Source organism: Pundamilia nyererei, unplaced genomic scaffold (genome assembly GCF_000239375.1).
Source record: "Pundamilia nyererei isolate P.nyererei 1_Seehausen unplaced genomic scaffold, PunNye1.0 scaffold00025, whole genome shotgun sequence".
In the NCBI taxonomy this organism is placed as follows: domain Eukaryota; kingdom Metazoa; phylum Chordata; class Actinopteri; order Cichliformes; family Cichlidae; genus Pundamilia; species Pundamilia nyererei.
Genome location: NW_005187426.1, coordinates 3,073,261 through 3,092,003, shown reverse-complemented (window position 1 = coordinate 3,092,003; position 18,743 = coordinate 3,073,261). Strand labels below are relative to the sequence as shown.

At 38.3% G+C, this 18,743-nt stretch overlaps 1 protein-coding gene across 4 annotated transcripts in view; it reads right to left on the bottom strand.

Annotated features, from left to right (window-relative positions):
* cyld (cylindromatosis (turban tumor syndrome)) overlaps positions 1 to 16,304 on the bottom strand; it is a 22,257-nt gene extending 5,953 nt beyond the window's left edge. The window contains exons 1-13 of one of the 4 annotated variants that reach the window (XM_005727631.1): positions 15,940 to 16,304; positions 15,719 to 15,850; positions 14,281 to 14,823; positions 12,135 to 12,446; positions 10,271 to 10,376; positions 9,509 to 9,610; positions 7,327 to 7,443; positions 3,712 to 4,100; positions 3,069 to 3,234; positions 2,828 to 2,969; positions 1,958 to 2,080; positions 1,630 to 1,721; positions 780 to 846 (exon numbers count right to left, since the gene is read on the bottom strand). In XM_005727631.1, coding sequence (XP_005727688.1) covers positions 780 to 846; positions 1,630 to 1,721; positions 1,958 to 2,080; positions 2,828 to 2,969; positions 3,069 to 3,234; positions 3,712 to 4,100; positions 7,327 to 7,443; positions 9,509 to 9,610; positions 10,271 to 10,376; positions 12,135 to 12,446; positions 14,281 to 14,772 — 2,108 coding nt within the window. In that variant the 5' untranslated portion in view covers positions 14,773 to 14,823; positions 15,719 to 15,850; positions 15,940 to 16,304. The remainder of the gene's footprint in view (positions 1 to 779; positions 847 to 1,629; positions 1,722 to 1,957; positions 2,081 to 2,827; positions 2,970 to 3,068; positions 3,235 to 3,711; positions 4,101 to 7,326; positions 7,444 to 9,508; positions 9,611 to 10,270; positions 10,377 to 12,134; positions 12,447 to 14,280; positions 14,824 to 15,718; positions 15,851 to 15,939) is intronic. The other 3 variants (XM_005727630.1, XM_005727632.1, XM_005727633.1) reach the window with 3 other exon arrangements.
* Positions 16,305 to 18,743: the final 2,439 nt, after the last annotated feature.

Sequence of the window (18,743 nt, the reverse complement as noted above, 5' to 3'; positions counted from 1 at the left end):
TTTTTTTTTATCGGCAGAGAATAAAATAAAACCTGTCTTCCAATTCATTGCATTTGTGTGTGTGTGTGTGTGTGTGTGTGTGTGTGTGTGTGGTAGAAGTATCGGTTTTTGTACTCTGTATCGGCAAGTACTCAGATTCAAGTATCGGTATCGTATCGGTTTGAAAAAATTGGTATCGTTGCATCCCTAGCTTCAAGCTAATAGCAAGGACCCAGTAACTCAAATAACCACTTGTTTAAACCAGCGTATGCAGAAGAGCGTACCTTGGTCAAAGCCTAGAGTTCTAGACCACACTAGAGGTAACACTTTTGTCACTAAGAATGGGAAACCAATGCTGCTACCCACAAAGGTTCATCAAAACTGGGTAATAGAATATTACTGATAAGTTTTTTTTTTTTTTAAGTTTACAAGATTCACATGGATGTCTAGCTGACAAAAAATGCATGAACATTGTTGATATCATGTCAAAACAAGTCAACATCTTGGAAGAATTTTTCAAAATGTATATAGTATATTAACCAAGTACTATCAAGGTGTATCTAATGAAGTGGCCAGTGAGCATACATTCTCTCCATGGCTTAATCAGTTTTCTTCTTGGTGTCTGAGACAGTCACTTTTGGAGTAGTAAAATATTTTAATTTTGCAAAACCTATCAGTTTGGGTATTTTCTGTTGGTATTTGTTTTTTTTTTATCTTGAAAAAAAAGTAAATTACATAAACCTGTATTTCCTTGGAATATACAGATTTTCACATTTAGTTGTAAGTTACTTGGCCTTTACCTTAGCTTGAGCAACGGATCCACCCTCAGTATGTGATGGAAAAGGATATTGAGGAACTCCTCAGGATCTGCAATGCAAAATTAACTGAAATGAGTTTTGAGGCAATATTTCTGCACAAATGCCACCATAAACTGTTCAAACTATGAGTGTACGTATATATAGTATATTAATGATTTGGTATGTAAGTGTCTTCTTTTTTTATAGCATTTATTTTGAAATTTGTCACATAAAATCTACATCCTTAGCCAGACACAAAAGCAATACTAGTAGAATGGCATCCTCGAAAGAGTGTCCAATGTTCACATTCTGGACAGAGAGGACAGATGGTTTGAAAGAGGAGTGAAAGAAGCCATCTATGTCCACTTGAGCGACCATCTTTGAACAGAGGCGGGGTTTACGACACCAACTCTCTGCCATCTAAAATCCGTTTTGAGATCCCTCCCCAGACGCCTTAACGCCCACTCACATCCTGGGCCATCTGACCTCAGGAATTCGCATGATAAGGTGGGGCCAGGTTTCACAATGAGCTCACCCAAAACCCTGGCTGATTGGGACCCACACCCATTTTCACACCTTGGCTCAGGCGATTAGAGGATCATCAGGGGGTCCTTTTGTCCCTCTTTGGGGGGAATACTCCCACTAGGTTTAAATCTGGGACTCCCCACCATTTGACCTTAGAACTGAAGAAGCTTCTTGGATGAGATCTGAAACGCCTTCAAGCAACTTAAAGAAGTCCAGACGCTTTTCTTTACAAGCTCCTTTGACTACTAGTAGAATACTAATAAGTGAGACAACTTCCAATATCAATTTCCAAACCCATGATAAAAAAAAATAAAAAAAAGTCTCATACCTTTTTCTTCAGATGTAAATCCAGAAGCAGCTTCTACTTTCTCCAAGATCCTTCTTAGCTTCATAACTTTAGTGGCACAAACATATCCATGTCTAGAAAACAAAGTGGTCTAAATACTCCAATACAGTTTAGCAAATACAACTACAGTTTAGCTTTTCAGAAGCAGTTTGCTTCACATCTAAATTCAGGTTTTGATGGATGGAATAAAAACATCTTCTTTTATTTAAATGTATGAGCTCTAATTTAAAATTGTTCAGCACTGTTCCAACACAGACTTACAATACTGCAAGAGTTAAATACATGGATCTGAGTATCTTTTAAGACTTACATGCGAAGAGGGTTGACTATCTCTGTACGCAGCAGCTCTTGAGTCTCTCTGTAATATTCTACGTCAGTCTTTGATCGTGGCCTCAGCAGAACCGTGTCCAGTACAGAACTGAAGGAAAACAAACTGCAAAGGACCACCAAAGGAATTAAAATGAATGTTGCCTGTTAGCTAATTGCCATACAATGGTTGTCTTTGTTTACTAAAAAAAAAACAGACCCAAAAGTATCACAGTTGGAAATATAACTAGCTTGATGGCTGTTTATCTGCAAACAAGAAGATATTTTCTGATAGTAAGATGTTTAGATGTTTCATTTCAATTTTAATCTAAACCTGGAACAAAAAGAAAAATAAAACAAAAAAACTGAAAAAAAAAAATTCACTAAAAGCTACTGGTCAAATATCCATTTTCAACAATTGTATTAAATCATGGATACCTAGTTGTAAAACTTCATATGATGCACATAACACAATTTGTTCACTTACATTAGTGTCCATTTTGTTAATTAAGCATCACATGGGAATCTTGAACCTTCCTTACTGTCTAAAGCCCTCACACTGAATTTAATAACTACAACAATAGTTCAAGCACTATTACAGGAATTTCTACTATTCTGGATTGACTGCTTCACCTAAAATGACTGTTGACAGAAACTGCTATATAACTATCTCCCAGTCAGCTCACAGCTGGAGCTCATCCTGGTCAAAGCTTTAAAATAAAATAAAAAATCTATTAAGTTACTGCTTTAAGGCAAAGGCTGGTGAGGCTCTGTGCAGTCAATCGATAATTAAAGTGCACATAGGGCAATAAAACAAATTTCATATACTGTAGATAAAAAAAAGTATTTACCCTTACACCTAAAGAGTACTGACCAGAAGAGGGTTGAATCCAGGTAGCAGGAGTTGTAGTGACCCTGAATGCCTTTCTTCTTTCCCACCATGACATCCAGGCCATCATTTTCTGTGCGTGGAGGTGTGTTCTCATGTACCACCTCACTCAGGTAACCCCCAAATGCTGCAGAAAATACACATAGTACAAGTGTAAGCACAAATTTTGTGAGACCATTAGTTAAACTAATCATTTTAATTATTGATATACCTCCAAATGACTCACCAATGGAGTTGCAGCGCTCTATGGGATTGGAGGAATGGTGAAGAGACGGGAAACGGGAATCGGGCCGGCAGCACTTCAGCTTCACAAACAGGGCTTTTTTGGGGGGACAGGTGAAATAACGTGTGCCTTTGAATGTGCCATCAGTGCAACCAGGGCACTCTTCTTCCTGGAATTACAAGGTCATGTGATTAAATTGTTGCAAGGTCCTACAAACATGTACTCTAAAAAAGTAACATTTTCTTTAACTCCAAACGTCTGGGAACCAAGGACTGCCTGATCGTGTACTTCTTGACAATAATGTGGCTGTTCAGTATCTGATATACTGAATTTCATATACCTAGTCTATATAGAAGTCAGTTAATATGTGTTAACCATATGCATACTGTCTGTCTACCAATATATTATTTACCAAGGCAGTGTTTGTTCAAATTGTTTGCAATGATAGCACAATATATTTACACTATGCGCAAAATGGCAATAATATGAGTTGAGCTCAGGTTCACGACAGACAGACAGGAAATGCAATAATAATGGGGGAAGGGTAGGACAAAAACATCAACAAATTAATATACTGCATAATACTGGCAAGACAAGCAGTATCTCTAATTCCTGTCCCTAATTTTACATCTTTGTGTCGTCTCACCAGCTCCAGACCAGCCAGAGGCTCCAGTAGGCCAGGAGGCAGACCCACCCAACGGATGACACCACACAGAGGAGGGTTCTCTTTCACCTCTACCAGAGACCCCACCTCCAAACCTGGTTGTCCTCGAGGAGGTGTTGAAGGCCGTGGCGAGGGAGGAGCAGCAGAAGAAGGGGACTCTGATTGCTCTCCCATCACTGACTGAACAGAGAGTGACAGGGGTCCATGGCTCATGCTGTCAATAGGCCCAGGCTTACGATTGAGACTGAAGGGCAGCGAGTGAAATTTGTTGTCGCTGGACAATGAGCCAGAGGGTGGGGCCCTGGATGGTGGAGAGGACTGGTTGAAGTCAGGGGGTGTGTCAGTAAGTGACTTGGCGGGGTCCTCCCCAACTGCATGAGAGAAAACAAAACCCAAAAGTTAATATGTTTTTTAAAAATATATTCTGTAGGCTGTGTGTAGGGCAGAGACTGTAGAGAGGTCTTTAGGGAGGAAAACTATAAATGCTTGTTTTATTCCATTTTTACCACATGCAGCAGATCAGCAGATGGTTTCAGATGGTGATGAATTACTACATGGTAAACACCATTTTTACAGCATCTTTAGGCATTTTCACACAAGTGACGCCAAAGCTATCACACATCAGTGATACATCAGTAGCACGTGGAAACAGTAGAGATCAACCATTAAGAGTCTTTTCATGACCGAACTGATTTTTACTGTTATTTACTGATCAAACTCTAAGAAATTTGTAGTAAAAATGCAGTAAATGGCATCTTTTTCTGAAAATGTAGGTTCAGGGAACTTTGAGACACATGAGTGCCAAAGTAGTGCCATCTATTCATTTATTTTGCTGACAATCTGTAAAAAGAAAATAATAGAAGTAATTCTCAAATATTGGACCCATTGATCAAGCTGAAGAAAACATGAAAATGAACAACAAAAGCTTAAATGGACCAGATATTTGTTATTTAAATGAGAAGAAAATACCAAAATAAGAGGCATCTGTGAAAGGGTATACTGTTGAGTAGATACTGGCAAGCAGAAATAATTATCTGTGTCTTTTAGACAATTGTAAAAAAACAATTGTCCATTGCTGAGCAATATTCTATATGGTGTGAAAATGCCCTCAGCTGTGGTATGAGGTTAAGTAATTGGATATCATTCAATCAATTTACTGGCAGAATCAAGTTACAGATTTTCCATATGTCACAGTGAGTCAGCTTTATTTGATAATATTGAAAAAAAATCAAGTTGTGAACAAATATTTCATGAAATGAAGTACACAATGAAATACTGTACCATTAATTCAAACCATGTGTTTGTGAAATGGGACTTTTCAGATGAATTCCCTATGTTCAGGACAGTTCAGTCACTATGTAATATCTGATGCAAGCTGAAGATTCTGATAAAGCCACCGCAATTTACATCTGCATTTCCACTGCTGTAAATATAATGTTTCATGCAAATCCTTGAACAGTGAATGACTTGAATGACTGAAAAGCTGAAAAGTGGAACTTTACACACCATCTTTTTACAGAAGTGGGAAGTTACTGAATTTATTCCCCACTACCCTTTACAATGTTCAATATACACAGCCCTGTCAGAGGACTTTGACATTTGTTTTCTTCTTGAAATTCAATATGGAAAACTGAGTAATATAAAGAGCATAACATAATAGAAGGCCACTTAGGTTTTAGCCATTTTAGTTATAAAAATTTAGTTCAGTATTTATTATCTATGGATTTTATTGCTTTTGCCACCTAGGGTGCACGCTGCACAACAACCTCAAACAATCTCTAATAACGTGACTTCATAAACCAATCTCACAGTTTCATTGCCCCTCTCTGAATGTTTTTAACAAATTGTTATCCTCTAAATTGTAACATTTGTTTCTCTGTAATAAACAGACACCATTGCACTGTGGTAACATAGCTTATCCAAAGAGAATAAACAACAAATACATGTTTATTCATTGTGCCTCTCTGAATTTTAAATGTACCAGTGATAAAAAATAAAAAAAAAGTGCGATATAACCAGTGCTGACTGAATTGTCATGACAGAATGCAACTTCAAGCTTGTCCATCTCCAAATGAACTCTTCCTGTACTGAAAGAACCACAGAAATGTGTAACCTTGTCTGCTGACTTTGATACAAATGAGAGCACCAGTGCATAAAAGGCCCAAAATATGCAGGGTAACCCTGAGGAAGATGAAAATGATTACACATTCACAGGATGAGTAAGCAGTTGTGAAAATGGCACATCAGCTATTTGTGACTGTCCTAATTTCAAACAGCATGTGAAATTACCTGAACTAAATGCATTACTGAAATAACACAGAAGGTTTTCAAATATTATTTTGCCATGACACGGCAACATCACAAACAGCTATCGACAGCAAATTCTGCTTATGATTAGTCCAAATTTGCCATGATATTTAGGCACATTATCACCTTTTCCTGCATGTCTTTTAATCTTATTTATATTTTCTTTTACTTTGTGATTCTGTCACTGGATCCAAGGACAATAAATATTCTTAAAAAATTTATTCACAACTGCTAGTGATGATTGGTGATGAAACGAGCAGTGGAAGAAGAACAAAAACAATCAACTTGTTTTCCTACACCATGAGAAACACATAAACAAGACAACAATCTGACAAAAATTAGCCAAGTCTGACTCCACAAACCTAATCTTTTACTAATGCTTTTGCTGGCAAATGTGCTGAACCACCATCAGTAGCAAAAAACAAAAATATCAGAAAGGTAAGGAGTCATTTGCAGCACAAAGCATCAATAAAAGCCTTTAGAAACACCAAATAGCTCATGCAGGTATAATACCACAAAGAAACACTGAAATTGTGAATAGGGACAAGACTACTGGAAAAGTCCTTACAGCAAGCTACTGCAGCAAACTACTTGATAGTATTGCTCTGTATAAATAGTGTTTACTTAAATCTGGTTGCAATTACTTTTTGTTACCAGAACCTTGGGAAGGGGGGGGAAACCTCACAGTTATCCTTCTTTTGCAAAATCAATCACATAACCTTTTTTTTGCCCCAAAATTTATGACTCGGAACTCAAAGACACTTGAACAAATCCACTCTGGAACTGTTTTCCTTTCGTTTACATTTTTAGTCTTTCTTGGATAGCTGCAGATAACCAGGACAGAGCGGGGAAATTACATGCAGCACAGGCTCTGGCCAGCAATACATTGGAGCAAATTGAGGCAACTGTTGTTTTGATTAGGCACCGTATGAATAAAATGCAATTGAATTAAATCAATAAATCAAATGAGTATCCAGTGCTCAAGGCTTACGGTACCTCGAGGTATTCATTTAGCAGCTTTGAAACGTCGTTCATCAAATTCTACAACATTCTCTTTATATTACCCGTACTTCACGGCATACATTTGGTGGACCTGTTTATTTATGGCAACTCACAGTACCAGAGTGTGAATGTCTTTTACTATAGAGGGAATGTGGGAATGGAAACCCTTATTTTGCAACTGTAAATGTATTAAAGCCCTGCAGTACCTCAGATTAATATGTAGTTTGTAAACAGTAGCTTGCCTTTAAGATGGTGACATCCCATGAGTACTTTTTTTTTCCCTTTTACCTTCATCAATGTACCATGTGCTTTTGGATTTGGGCTGGGCTGGGGGATCAAGAGAGCTGCCATTTAAAGTATAGTAAAACTCAGACTTGCTTCTACTGCCACACTGATGACCTAATCCTGTAAATACAGCAAGTACATGAAAAGAGAAAGTACAGAGAGATAAGCATAATGTGCACGTGTGCACACTGTACCAGTGTATGTGCTTTAACTTCTCTCACCATGTTTCAACACTGAACAAAGGAAACAGGCATCTACAACTCTAAGGAAAAGATCAATCATGAACGGCAACAAAAAGTTGAAGAGCAGGGTGAGAGGCACTGCATTCACATCAAGTCAACTTAAGCAATCTGTATTATTTTCTTTTATGTGGGACTTCCCACCAAAACAAATGTATCATCCCTGATTTTACTCATCTAAAAATATTATAAGCTTCAACAATAATTATCTGCAACAAATAAAAGACAGCCATAACTGGCTTATATAGTGTATGAAAAGTGGAAATGTGTAGGATATTTTTGGCTTTACAACCTGGCAAATTTGATGGAATGCCCCTTTAAAGTAAACCCACTGTGATATTCCCATAGAATAAAAGTAAAACCTCATCCATTGGCTTGTGAACTCCTGTTTAAGATGAGCATTGTTAGGATTTTGGGGTTTTGAAACCAGATGTCATTGGTCATGACATCTGGTCTATCTAAGATCTTTTCTGACATATTTACACTATGGATGTTCCTCAAAAGACTTTGTGTCTAGAAGACTAAAATCCTTCAACATTTAAGACTGAGACTTTCTTTGCATCAAAATACTGTAGAGCAGCTCTGGTAAACACACCTGTCATCTGTTTACTTTCTTCCTTACTCATTTAAAGCTTTCATTTACAGACAGAGCAAGTCCTACAAAGACAGCGTGTTAATGATCAAAAAGCTGTTAAGACCACAGTCACCAAGAACAGCATTTATAACACACTAAACCATAATGGATTGAAATCTTGAAACGCCTTCAAGGTCCTAATGCTCAAGAGGGCATATCTACAAGCCTGTATGGCTTTCTAAATGTGATCTAAATGATTCAGAACAAAGTGCCATGGTCAGATGAAACCAAAATTGAGCTCTTTTTGATTGGAGGAATAGTAAGACCCACAGAACAACATCCCCACAGTCAAGCGCAGGGTTAGAAACATTATATTTTGGGACTGTTTTGACAGAACAGTGAGTACAGGACAACTTCACAGTATTGAGGGGCCATGTTTTGTAAAATCTAGGACGAGAATCTCCTTCCCAAAGAAAGAACACTGAAGATGGGTTGTTGATGGGTCTTCTAGAATGACAATCACCAAATTATACTGTATTCTAAAGAAGAAGCACATTAAAGTCATTGAGTTTTCTAGTCAGTTTCCAGGCCTTAGTCCCAATAGAAAAACTGTGGAGGAAGCTGAAGCTTTGAGTTGCCAAGCAGCACCCTAGAAACCTAAGGTATTTAGAGAGTTTCTGTAAAGAGGAGTGAGCCAAAATCCCTCCTAAGATGTATACAAACCTAGTGGCCAACTACACTAAACAACTTACTGCTGTCCTTGCCAGGAATGGTTTCTCTATCAAGTATGGTCATGTTTGCTTGGCAATTAAATACTAAAATGAAACCCCCAAACAATTTGAAACCGTTCAATTCTTTGTAAGTAAGGAAACTTAAAAATTCAGCATGGGATGAAATAATTATTTCCACCACTGTTTCCCTAATTTCTTTATTGTGTTACTACAGTTAAGCTCAGGGTTTCAACTACTTTAAACATTAATTTTAAGGCAGCATTTTCAATTCTTATGAGCGCTATTGACCACTAATATGGTCATCTCAGGCAAAAAGTGCTGGCTATGAGCAAGTCACTCCCACCTGTTGTTCAAAACTTCTCTTTGGAAAAGACAGCCAGTCAAAAGAACGACAGATTAAAGGGAGGAGAAGCTAAAAGCATTTTTTCAGTGGATGAACAGAAGAGTTGCATGATGACTCAGATAAGATTTTAAAAAAGGATTATTTCACATTTACATTTTAGACCAGACAGCTACTCTAAGAGAGTCCAAGAATAAAAATACAAAGCTGGAAATAACCATAAGTCCTCTTTAAGATTTATCAGCACATCAAGCTGTGGTTATGTATGTAGGTAGCTGTGCATCATAACTTAGTGCACTACCTTTGCTCTTTGGTTTGCTTTGGCTAGAGGACGACTTGTCACTGGCCGGGCCTCTGGGGGCAAAACTGTGCTTTTGGAGCCTTTGGTCCTGCATGGAATATTCTGTGAATTCCAAAAATACATCCATATTAGAGGAAATTCACATTAATGACCAGTGCAATTTGTTAACTGCATAAACAGTTAACTAGAGCATCTAACTGCTGCTTAAGGCATTCTAATTAGCTGCAAATTATCTTGCCTCTCACTTGTCCCGCAAGCTGTAAGTAACATTTTCACTATCAAGTATCAAAACAAGAGGAATTGGGAACCAATAAATAACACGTTTGGTTTAGGGAGACAATTTAAAGTAGTTCTACTTTGAGATAACACATATCTCCATGGTCAGATACTGCTAAATGAATGGTTTTAAAGAAAGGTGGCAAATTTGCAAATTCTTCAATGTCAATTAGTCTTGAATAGTCACCTGACTATTCAAACTTGAATACAACTTTGAACAGTCAGACAGCAGCACAGATAAGCAAATCAATATTCCACTGTGGGGAACAAAGAGCCAGAGTATCTCACTTGACTTTCAAAAACAAGTGAGCCATCAACACAAAAGGCTCTCTGTTCCCGCTGCAAGCAAAACACAAACTCAGAATGCTAGGAAGCAGCTTAGTGCTGGTCCAAGTGAGGCACAGCTGAATGTTATCAGGAAAAGAAATGCTAATGCTAGACAGTACAAACACAGTAAAAACCAGGAACAAATACTACATAACTCACCTGGCATTACGTCACAGATGGGGACAAGTCGAGTGTGTTCCAAACTGGCAAAATTACACAGCAGCTTTCCATCAAACACACCATCCCAGTCCCCGATAGGATTGTCCTGAAAGAGTTGGAGACATGACAACCTTGTAACCCTCTTAGATGCTCCTCAGCACTGGAACACTGATTAAAGTGGTGCCACACGTGGTACTTCTCCTCGTATTTTTTTGATGTTCAGCAAGGTCTGCTATATCCCACTCTATCTAAAGATTTTGTTTAAACTCGATCCTCTGTGTTATGATAAACCATAAACCATGCTCATCTCATCTTTTTCCACATTAACCATATCTTCCACCTTAGGTCCTCCTCCACCTGAAAGCTCCACTGTCTCTGCAAGTACAACCACGGTATTCTTCTTCTTCTCTAGTTTGGAATCCAGTAATATGCTTCAGAGGGATAGCCTAAGATAAGCTTGAAGCCAGTGCCACTAGCTAGAGAAGGCAGGGCGAGGCTGGACGCAGAGTGAGGCAGAGCAGTGGGCTCTCCTCAGCTGCCTGCTGGCCCTTTGCCATGCTGTTGGGTCATACAGCACTAAGTCTTTACCTCACTCCCCGCGTGACTGTCTTGCCTTTGTGTGGGAGGCTCAGATGCACCGAGTGGGCTGCTGCTGCTGCAGCTGCTGGTGGTGCTGATAACGATCAGCAGTCAAACGCCTTAGTTATGTGTTTCAATCTCTCTATCACTACAATACCACTCCCGCCTGACAACAGTAGTCATAGATACCAGCTACTACAATCCAAGGCAACAAGACGCGTTCCTACGCAGTAACTGTCAGAGAAAAGAAAATAATAAACACAGGCAAGTTGTACAGCAAACATGAGTTAACTGTGATAATTACATGGAATTGCATGCAAATTCCACATGAAATTGTTTATGGATAAAAATGATGAAAAATGGTAGAACATTTAAAACATTTAAAAAACATAAAGCATGAAAACTGCAGCAGAGTAGGACATTTTTTTCCTTTTCTTTTTTTATATTTTCACACCAAGTCCTAAAGTAAGAATTCCATCATGAGAGAGGATGTCTAAACTGGTAATTTTATCTGAGCCAGCAGTTTAAATCACTGAGTTTTACAGACTTCTTACTGGCAGAGACTTTACCCATAGTCTGTATCAAAATAGCAATACTGACACATTTCTTTATAATAGTTGACTGAATGTGTAAAAAAAAACAAAAACAAACAAACAATGAGACACTTGAAACTGCACTGATTTTTCTTAAGAAAAATTTGGAGGTATTTTAATTGGCTATTATTCAGTGGTTTACTGCAACATCCACTTGAGACTGAATTGAAATGTGTTTGACATAGCTGGCAGACGTAGTGCAACCACAGATAATAGATGGTCTGAATGTCAGCAAACATGAATGAACTGTATTCAAAGGAAATACACTATATTTTGAAATCATCATTTTCTTTCTTCTTCTAAAGCTCAAAGACAAAATATATATATATTTGTTTTTTTACTAAAATTGCTCAGTCTGTAGAAAAGGTTGTACAATAGCACATACGCATACTATACAACACATATTATTAGGCACTAAGGCATCTCAACTTACTATTACCTGACTGATAACAGTGGGCTTCCAGATTTAGCGTTATTATTTACTTCTTAAAAGAAAAAGAGAATGTTTTTCTGTATGATCTTAGAATATTATGTTGAATGTTTAGCATTTTCCCCAGACTGGAAGGTGAACAAACTGATCCTTTATTCTAACCAGCAGTTCAGAGCACTAAAAAATTTTATTGCTTGTTTCTGCATCTGTCCAGGTGTACATTTATGAATAGATTAACCCATTTAAAGGGAACCATTCTTACCATGTCAACTCCTACATAGTACCCCAAGCTCTCATTGCCGGGTAGCAGGTCACAAAAAATGATGGTGCCTCTCTCTGGTCCCTCCCTGGTCTGCACCAGGACCCTTGAGTTGATCTCCAGTGGAGGAAAGTCTTGATCCTCTTCCACCAGACCGATATTGTCTACCTCCAGCTCACCCAAAGGTTCATCATCATCATCCTCCCACAGTTCAAGCTTGTCCAAGGCTACAAACACACCACATTCATCCTCACAGCGGAAAAGCTGGCGACCCTGGTAGGTACCTTCCGTGAAGCCTTGACCCCGACCTTCCTCCTGGGATGGGAAAATAGAGGAAAGACAATGAGTCAAATTTAGAGAGCAAGTCAAAACAGGAGCAACAGAGATGAGCAACTTATTCTTCTAATTAGGAGGCCAGTTTGCAAAACGGCTTTCTCAGCATTCTTGAAGAAAGGTGAGTCAACATCCTAGAGCTGTGAGAGCATCTGATCGATTACTGCAGCAGGAATATGACTTGACTTACTGTGATGATAAATGCAAACATTTCTAGTACAGACACTGGATGATATAAGATATTGTGCATCTTTATCCACAGGCAGGTTCTTTGGATAGAAAAACTGCTGAATCACCATTACTGCTGGCAAAGCGAACATCCTGAACTCTATGTAGTTAGGAGTATAATTCAGAATTTTATCATAAGCTTATATGCTAACTGAGGCAGCTATACTGAGGCGCAGTTTGAATGCTTTAGCTCCATCAGCCCACTCAAGAAGACAGCAGCTGGACTCTGAAGAATACAAACAACATTGTACTGCAATAAACAAGCCTTTGTACTGTATTTAATTATTGTACTGCATGTACAGTCCAGAATGAATAGCCTAGTTCAAAAACTCAGATTTTGTGATGAGATTAAAAGGAATAGAATTAAAATGTTGACCTTATCTTCTTACAATCGAACCAGTTTAAACACTGCATCTCTGTTTTAGCCTTGTGTAAACGGTAAACAGTTATGGCCACTTCCTTTAGAAGTTTAAGTACTAGCTAATAACTTCACATCTGTTAAATAAAACCTAAAATATATGAAAATAAAACAAGCAATATACATTATTTAATCCCACATTTTTACTCAAAGCCATTAGATGCATGATTCACAAGATTGAAGCTTTACAGTTTGTTTTTTCAGTGTTATATTTACACAAACTGTCATTATCACACTGCTTTTTAAACAGAAGTTGTCAATGTGTGGCATCATCGCTGTAAAAGCAATACAAATGTGAATATTTTGCTTTTCATTCAGCTTCTGCAGCACTGCTGTGTACCCTCAACAGTCATCAATACAGTTTAAAAAGTCTTCAAAAAAGCTTTTTTATTGTTAGCTATGCTATTTTTGTTATACATTATTTCCAAAAATAGCAACAGTTCAAGAATTCAACAGTGCTTTTGTGTAAGGAGAAGATCTGGGGATCTTTTTCCCTCCCAGTACCATATAAATGACACTTACATACTTAGACTGACAACCTACATTCTTATCTATACTCAGTTTGTAACACAACTAAAAAAAAATCCTTGAGCACTTTCACTAATCAGTGCCATGAGATGTAAGCAGAAATAGTGGTACTTCTGTAACTTATTAAGTAAGTTATTTGAAGAATAAGTGTTTTATTTGCTGGAATCATTTGCAACAGTTTCCAGTTAGCCATCATGTCAAAAAAAAGTTGCATGAGTCAAGCAAAAATCACCTGGTTTCAAACAGCACTCAAGAAACAGTTCCTGTTTTTGTTATTCCTATTTAGTTTTCAGTTGTTTACACAGACATAGACATAATAACTGGTTTTCAAGATTTTTTAAGGTCATGCTAAAAAGTAATACATTGGTTTTAGTGATTATTTTACTTTTGCAAGCATTTGTCTCATATTAATTAGATACATGAATGAAGCTGAAATAAAACCTTTTTTAAACCTGAAATGTTCTCATTTAAATTGTTACTTTTTTTTTTATTTTACATTTAAACAATTTTGTCAGTCCTTTAAATTTTATTTAAACTATAGTGGTCATCTCATTTTTCATGAACAGATCAAAAATCAAATTAAGAATCTACATGGATACCATGTTTTTGCAAAAATGAGAATAAAACTGAAAGAGATCTCACCAGAAGTTCCACTCCAAACCAGATTCCAGAAAGAGCTCTATCAGGAAGCAGTGAGCCTTTGAAGCGGACCACACCAGGCAGAGGTTCATCCCCTGAGCGCAGCTGGACACGCACCTTGGAACCACAGTCAATATCACGGACACGCTCTAGCCGTGACTTGTTACAGAGTAGCGCATACCGTTCCTCACAGTTAGTAATGGGGAAGAGCAATTCAGCCAACTTCTCATCCAGCTCCAAGACGTCCCGCTCATCCAGGCTCAAAACCACGTTGGTTTGGTCCAGAATACGGAGACTTTTCTTCCCCTTGCATGGGGGCAGCGTTCTTCCTAGGCTGTTGCGCTCCTGACAGGCCTGGCCAAGACTGCCACGGGGAATCCTCAGGGTCTTCTGGGGAGGCTTCTCCACTGTACACTCCTTTACAACCATGTAGAACCGCCAGTCCTCCCTGAAGCCCCCACTGGGCTTCTCCTGGCTCCACAGGGCAGAGCTCATGTCTGCATGCTAGGGAGAAGCTCCAATGTCAAGGCAACCTTGACCTGTGGTCTAAGAAGAAACGAGAAAAATTAGGAAAACCCCCCCCCACAAAACCCCCGCCCAGAACACTTAAGGTTTGACCTAATAAGTGAAAGTGATGAGCTTACATTTCTGCAATGTAAATTAATGTGGTTAGACAGCTGCGGTTATGTGCTTTAATACCACAATAAGTTAAACATTAACATAATTCATAACATTAACAATATTTCTAATCTAGAAATTTTCCAAAGCACAAATCAGAACTCAACTAACAAGAACAACTGCTCATTCTGTCTAAAAGTACAATTGAGCAAAAAACAAACAAACAAAAAACACACATTGGAACAGTTTCATTAATTAGATGCAAAAAGATGTGTGATGCGCCATACTGAAATTAACCACGGCAAAACTCTGGTAAAACGGTCTTAACTGCACTGAGAGTTCAGAAAATCTGTGATCCAGTTCGCTTGTTTTGGTTTCTTCTGAGAGATTGTTGTGCTCTTGTGTATTCTCCCTCATCTACATTCAGTAGACCAGTGATTTCTATTTAAAAATCAGCACTTTGTGTAAAATTACTACTTATTTCAAATTTCTAAAAATAGAGAGTGAGCAAACAGTTGACTTATTCTGACACTCTGGGTAAGACAGATACTAGTCGGGTGGATTTCCCCTGATCACACCTCAGATATGATTTTTCAACCACCCGACAGAGTCAAGAGCACACAATACTTCTACATCCGTCAATTGTTTCAAGCATGACAGCAGCTGCTGAACTGCGACATTTACTCCGTCAATACGCTGTTGTTTTTAAGAGCCTGAGTAACGTTAGACCATTTTTACAAGATTTTGTAAGGCTAACGCCATACATGGCTAAAACCCAACACAGATTGAAAATGAAAGTAATTTCAAACTGACACGCGCTGACCTGCTGTGACATTGAGTTAACGGGGTCTTTCAGATGACACCTACAAAGCGATACTGTGACTTGCTTTAATCATCATTTTCCTTTGACAACATCAGCAGCGTGTCGCCGGGCAGAAGCTGTCAGTCAAAGGCCCTTTAAGAGAGGAAAGTGGCTAGCGTACAGTGAGCTAAAATGCACCAGACAGTCATTTACGTCCAGTGCCAACAACACGGACACCTTACCTTTGATATGCGTGAATTCGGTTAGTGGCTACAAATGGCTGTCATTTCGAAGTCCATTCCAGTTAGACAAATGCTTCTGAAAACAGGTTAGACTGCTCCCGTAATAACCTCTGATTAGCTAAATGGACAGCTAATGCTACTATCCTAACCAGCTAAGTATCACGCTAAAGTTAGCCTAGCGAGCCGGTCAACAGCAAGAAGGCTGGCAGAAGACTGCCACCTTCCTAAGTGTACTAAAAACATTTAAATACACCTATTCTCCACGAGAAATGTGTGAAATAATACAGTGTATCGCTACATCTATGAGATATATTATTTACAGGAGACGACCACACTAAACTTAATGTATGACGTCCTCGTGTTCGCTGACAGACATTGGTTAGTCGTTTCTTTCTAAAACGCTGATTCGCTGTTTGTTTTGTCAATAACCAAGTCCCACTTTCTGGGGTTTTCCCACGGACGGCAGAAAGTGTAGTTAGGTTGGAGTGTGGCTTCCAAGGCAGATGATGCTCATCAGCTGCAGGCAGTTCAGAAATATTTATTTAAATAGAAGCAATTTTACACTATAATTATGAAATTAAAAAATTGGTATAAAATTAAATATGGCCTAAGAGTAAGAAGATTGACATTATTAATAGTAACATGTACTTAAGTATAAAATTGCTGGAGATCTGTCTGTGAAGGTTCTCAGTCTCAAGTGTTGGAGATCATTTGTAATTTTCTCAGTATAACCAAACAGGTTCGTTATATGTTCCAAGTTTTAAAGTGTCAAAGACAATACAGCCTCTCCATTGCGATCCTGTGAGATTTCTTCTTCTTCTTTGGGCTGCTCCCTTTAGGGGTTCTCACAGTGGATCATCTGGCTCCATCTTACTTTATCCCTTGCATCCTGCTCTGTCACACCAACTCTTTGCATGTCCTCCTTCTATGAATCTTCTCCTTAGTCTTCTTTTTTTTTATTCCTGCTTGACAGCTCCATCTTTGACATTTTTTGTTCATGTTCATTATCTAAACTGGTCAACCCTGTGCTGTCCCTCTGATCTACTAATTTCTAATCTTGTCCATTCTGTTCTCCCCCAATGAAAATCTTAACATCTTCAGCTCTGCCCTATGCCTTTTTGTCATTGCCACCATCTGCAAACCATACATAATAGCAGGTCTCACTATCACTTCGTAAATCATCCTTTTCATTCTTGCTACTATTGTTCACACCAACTCTCACCTCGACCCACTCCAGCCTGCATACGCTTTTTTCTCCATTTCTCTTGTGCACTGTGCATTTCTTTGAATGGTGGACCCCAGATATTTAAACTCATCTACCTTCACTATCTCTGCTCCTAGCATCTTCATATTTAGAAGTTGTCTCATTCGTCTCTCTCTCATTCACACACAAATTCTGTCTTACTTCTACTGACTTTCATTTCTCTTCCCTTCACCTACACCTCTCTTCACCTCTCCAGGTTCTTCCACCTGCTCTGTACTTGCATTACAGATCAGTACAGATCAGACTCCTCCATGAACTCTTCTGTCAACTTACAACCATTTGGTCAACCTGTGTTGTTTTTAAATGTGCTTATGAATTGATTGATTGATTGATTGATTGATTGATTGATTGATTGATTGATTGATTGATTGATTGATTGATTGATTGATTCCCACCCCAACCTGAAACACATCTGTCTCTCCTACCGCACACCTCATTAGTGTCTTACTGTCTTCATACATACTTCTTGGCCACTGCCGACTTTCTCATACAGTACCACAGTTCCCTCTTGGCACCATCAAGTTTGTTCAGTATGTGACCTAAATCTATATTTCTATAAAACAAAGGGGGAATGATGTGCTGCTGCAATTTCAAGTGTTTGCACTACTGTCTGGGGCCTGTTCATGAAACAGTAACCAAAATAAGATACAACTCTTAGATCATACCATTAAAAATATTTTGCTTGTCATGTCATCTTAGGGTGAAAAGCATGTCTCAGATCGGTAGTTTGAGCTCCAGTTATGGCTTTTTTTGTATTCATTGCTTTTTGGACTGACTACTTGTTACTATATTTCTAAAATATAGAATTACTCAGTTTCAACTATTACTATTCACAGTATTGTGACCATTCTTTTTTTTTTTTAAGAAAATGACTAACCTACACAGCATGACTACTTTTGTTTTACAATTAGTACAAGGTGAACTCTCTGAAGCAGCTTTCTTGTAGTTTTTTAAGCAGTCTTTTGGAATAACTCTCCAGGCTTCTTGAAGGACATTCAAAGCTCTTCTTTGGATATTGGCTGCCTTTTGTGTCAAGCTGATCCCTCAATGCTTCAGTAGGGCTCTGGGAAGGCCAATCCATGACTGATGGTGTGTTATTCTATCTAGGTCTGCTTTTACTGCATTGCCAATGTGCTTGAGATCATTGTCGTGTGATCATTGTAGTGCATTATTTTAAATCTGACAGTATTTTTCTGTTTTCTTTATATAATCATTTTTGACAAAATGCCCAACATCACTGGTTCAAATGCAGCTGTCTCTGAAACACAGCTTTCGCAAAGGTTTACAGATGGCTGTAGAGATTCACTGTTATACCTCTTTCCCTCCGTATCTCTTTTCATGCATATATACTGTTGCTGATTTGAAATTTAAAAAATACATTTGGTTTGATCAGTCCATAAGACCTGTTTTACACATTTTTAGTCCAGGTTTTTATATTCTGGCATAACTCAGTTCTTTCTCTCTGTTTCCCTTCTTTGACTGAGACCATATAACAAGTCAACCACCCTACTATGCCAGTAGAGGTTGAATTAGCTCCAGA